The 2,693-nt window shown below is 42.4% G+C and overlaps 1 protein-coding gene across 1 annotated transcript; it reads left to right on the forward strand.

Moving 5' to 3' along the window:
* Positions 1 to 1,192: 1,192 nt before the first annotated feature.
* On the forward strand, positions 1,193 to 2,071 carry LOC145824194 (uncharacterized). Its single transcript, XM_082923810.1, has 2 exons — positions 1,193 to 1,448; positions 1,497 to 2,071. The coding sequence occupies exons 1-2, from the start codon at positions 1,193 to 1,195 to the stop codon at positions 2,069 to 2,071; spliced, it is 831 nt and encodes a 276-aa protein (XP_082779936.1).
* The last annotated feature ends 622 nt before the right edge of the window (positions 2,072 to 2,693 follow it).

The following is a 2,693-nucleotide window of genomic DNA, read 5'->3' on the forward strand; positions in this document are numbered from 1 at the left end:
CACCTGGCACTAAATATCTGCATAAAGCAGATGAACAGGGTTCGGCCAGCAGAAAAGGCTGATCAACCAACACAAAGGGCCGGCCGACTAAAAACAATGCCGACCGGCCAATACCTTTGGTCGGTAGCAAGAAAACAGGGCCGGTGGCCTCAAGACATGGCCGGTGAGGTGTGGGGATGGCCAACAAGCCATTCCCTGCCCTTAGAAGCAAAAACACAAGTGTTTGGTCCATGACCAAGCACAAAACAAATAAGTTGAGAGATCTTGAGGCGAGGCGCGTAGCCGAGACCTCCGAGAACTCAAAACGAACACGATCATAGATGATCATCCAGTGTTCAAACGATGACGTCCAAGTCTTTAGGACGGTCAAAAATGGGGTGTTTACAAATTGCTTCCTCAGCTCCCATAGATAAGTTATTCTGTTCAGATGCCTTGGGTAATCAAGGGATTACTGGTCGGTTACGACGCTAAACCTATGGAAGTGGGTTTGGGTCGTGACAGAGTGATATCAGAGCACGTGTTATACCACACACATGAGTCCATGCGAGCTATAGGATGTCCTAGAAAAGAATTAGGGACATTTCATCTGTATGTGTAAGTGTGTGCTAATCTTTATAAATGTGAAAACTGAATTTGAACCTAAACAAATGAATTAAAAGAAATGAACACGATTATTCCTATGTTTATTATTACCTTGTCTCTTTATAGCATCATGGAAAATGCAAGAAGTAATGATACAAGTGAATCCTCGGAGGCTCGCATGAGTCGTATGGAACAAATGCTTGCATCTTTGACTGAAACACTGACACAACAATAGAGGCAACAACCTTTGCTCCCTTCGCCTCCACCAGCATAACATGAGCCAGATAACAGTGATATAATCAACCTAACTCAGAAGTTCATGAAGATGAAGCCGCCAACTTTCCTTGGTGGTATTGAACCATTAAAGGCTGAAACATGGTTGTTGGGAATGGAAAAATTATTTGAAGTGTTTCCCTGTTTTGTGATTCAGAAAGTTCTTTTGGCCACCTACACCATGAAAGATGAAGCCCGAAAATGGTGGTTATTGACCCGAAATAGTAATGGGAATATGACATGGGCTCAATTTAATGCGATCTTCTATGACAAGTACTTTTCTCAGTGCTTTCTGGACCGAAAGGTTTCAAAATTTCAGGAACTCAAGTAAGGCAACATGTCCGTAGCCGAGTATGAGGCTAAATTCACTGAACTAGCTCAGTTTGCGCCTCATATGGTAGACACGAACTACAAGAAAGCTCGAAAATCTGAAGGTGGATTGGATTTAGATATATTTGATTGGGTAGGTGTCCTTAAACTACCTACATATGTGAATGTGCTTGATAGGGCATTGATGACAGAAGCCATTTTGGTAGCAAAGAAACAAGCTCCTGCCCCAACAACTGAATGGAAGGGGAAAAGATCTGGATTCAGTTTCAGGAAAGGCCGTTTATTTGTTATGAACAAGAAATGAAATACAGGATCTTCTAGCAGCTCAAGTCAAAGCAGTGGGTCTGCACCTGTTTGCACCCAGTGTGGGAGGAAACATAGAGAAGTTTGCCATCGGGCATTTGGTGCTTGTTTCCGGTGTGGCAAGATGGGCTACATGATAAGAGATTGTCCAATTGGATCAGAGAATGTCAACCGTCCTGTAGCAAGTTCAGCAGGAACTGCTTCTGAATCAAGAACAAATGTCAGAACAAATACGGGAAGAGAACCCTTGAGACAAGGTCGAGTTTTTACACTTGTGCCTGGCGACATACAGAATACTAAATCAATGGTGTCAGGTATAATTTCTATCTGTGCTCAGAATGCCTATGTATTGATAGATTCTTGTTCCACGCATTCTTTTGTGTTGCTTACTTTTTCTCGAAAATTAACAAGACCATTAGAATCCATGAATTATTTATTGTTTGTATTTACGCCATCTGGGGGTTCTATGGTACGTGCATATGTGTACCCGGCATGTGATGTTGTGATTGGTGATGTGATATTGTATGTCGATTTATTGCCTTTGGGAATTGATCATTTTGACTATATATTGGGTATGGACTAGTTAACGAAGTATTATGCAACTATTGACTGTGTAAATAAGACTGTTAAATTTCGTCCACCTGGGTTATCTGAGTTTGTGTTTACTGGGAATGGAGTGGTCCCTCCCTCCATACTTGATTTCTGCCATGAAGCTTGTTAAATTGCTTAGAAAGGGATGTAGAAAGTATATGTGTTGTATTTTGACGATGACTTCTGATAATTCCACCGTAGAGAACATCCCTGTAGTAAATGAATTTCCTGATGTATTTCTAACTGAATTTCCAGGAGACTTAATTGATAGGGAAATTGAATTTACTATTGATGTTGTACCTGGGACACAACTGTAACAAGCCCGCGGGGGACCTCGCTACAGCTCGGACTCGACTTTGTCAGTCACAGTTCTAAGTCTGAACCAAAGAGTCCAAATCCGGCAAATCGTTTTGAGAAAACAGATTTTTGAAAGAAGTGCCAAACATGGACTGCTTTGCCAGATACAGAGTCGCCACCTAAATATTTTAATTTGGGAAATTTAGGAAACCCTGACTCGGTGCCAAAAGGCCACGTGTCCGTCATCACCAAAGTTGCCTCGGCTCGGGAACTTGGGTACGATTGGGGAAGGTCACTTCGTGAGCACCCCCGCTCGC

The sequence above is a fragment of the Camellia sinensis genome, chromosome 4 (genome assembly GCF_055761805.1).
Source record: "Camellia sinensis isolate YWXY chromosome 4, ASM5576180v1, whole genome shotgun sequence".
NCBI lineage: Eukaryota > Viridiplantae > Streptophyta > Magnoliopsida > Ericales > Theaceae > Camellia > Camellia sinensis.

Bases quoted from the DNA above. Each gene is read 5' to 3' on its own strand.
- LOC145824194 (XM_082923810.1), top strand. From the start codon at position 1,193: ATGTCCGTAGCCGAGTATGAGGCTAAATTCACTGAACTAGCTCAGTTT. The intron at 1,449-1,496 runs GTTTCAGGAAAG...AATGAAATACAG, and splicing joins GGGGAAAAGATCTGGATTCA to GATCTTCTAGCAGCTCAAGT.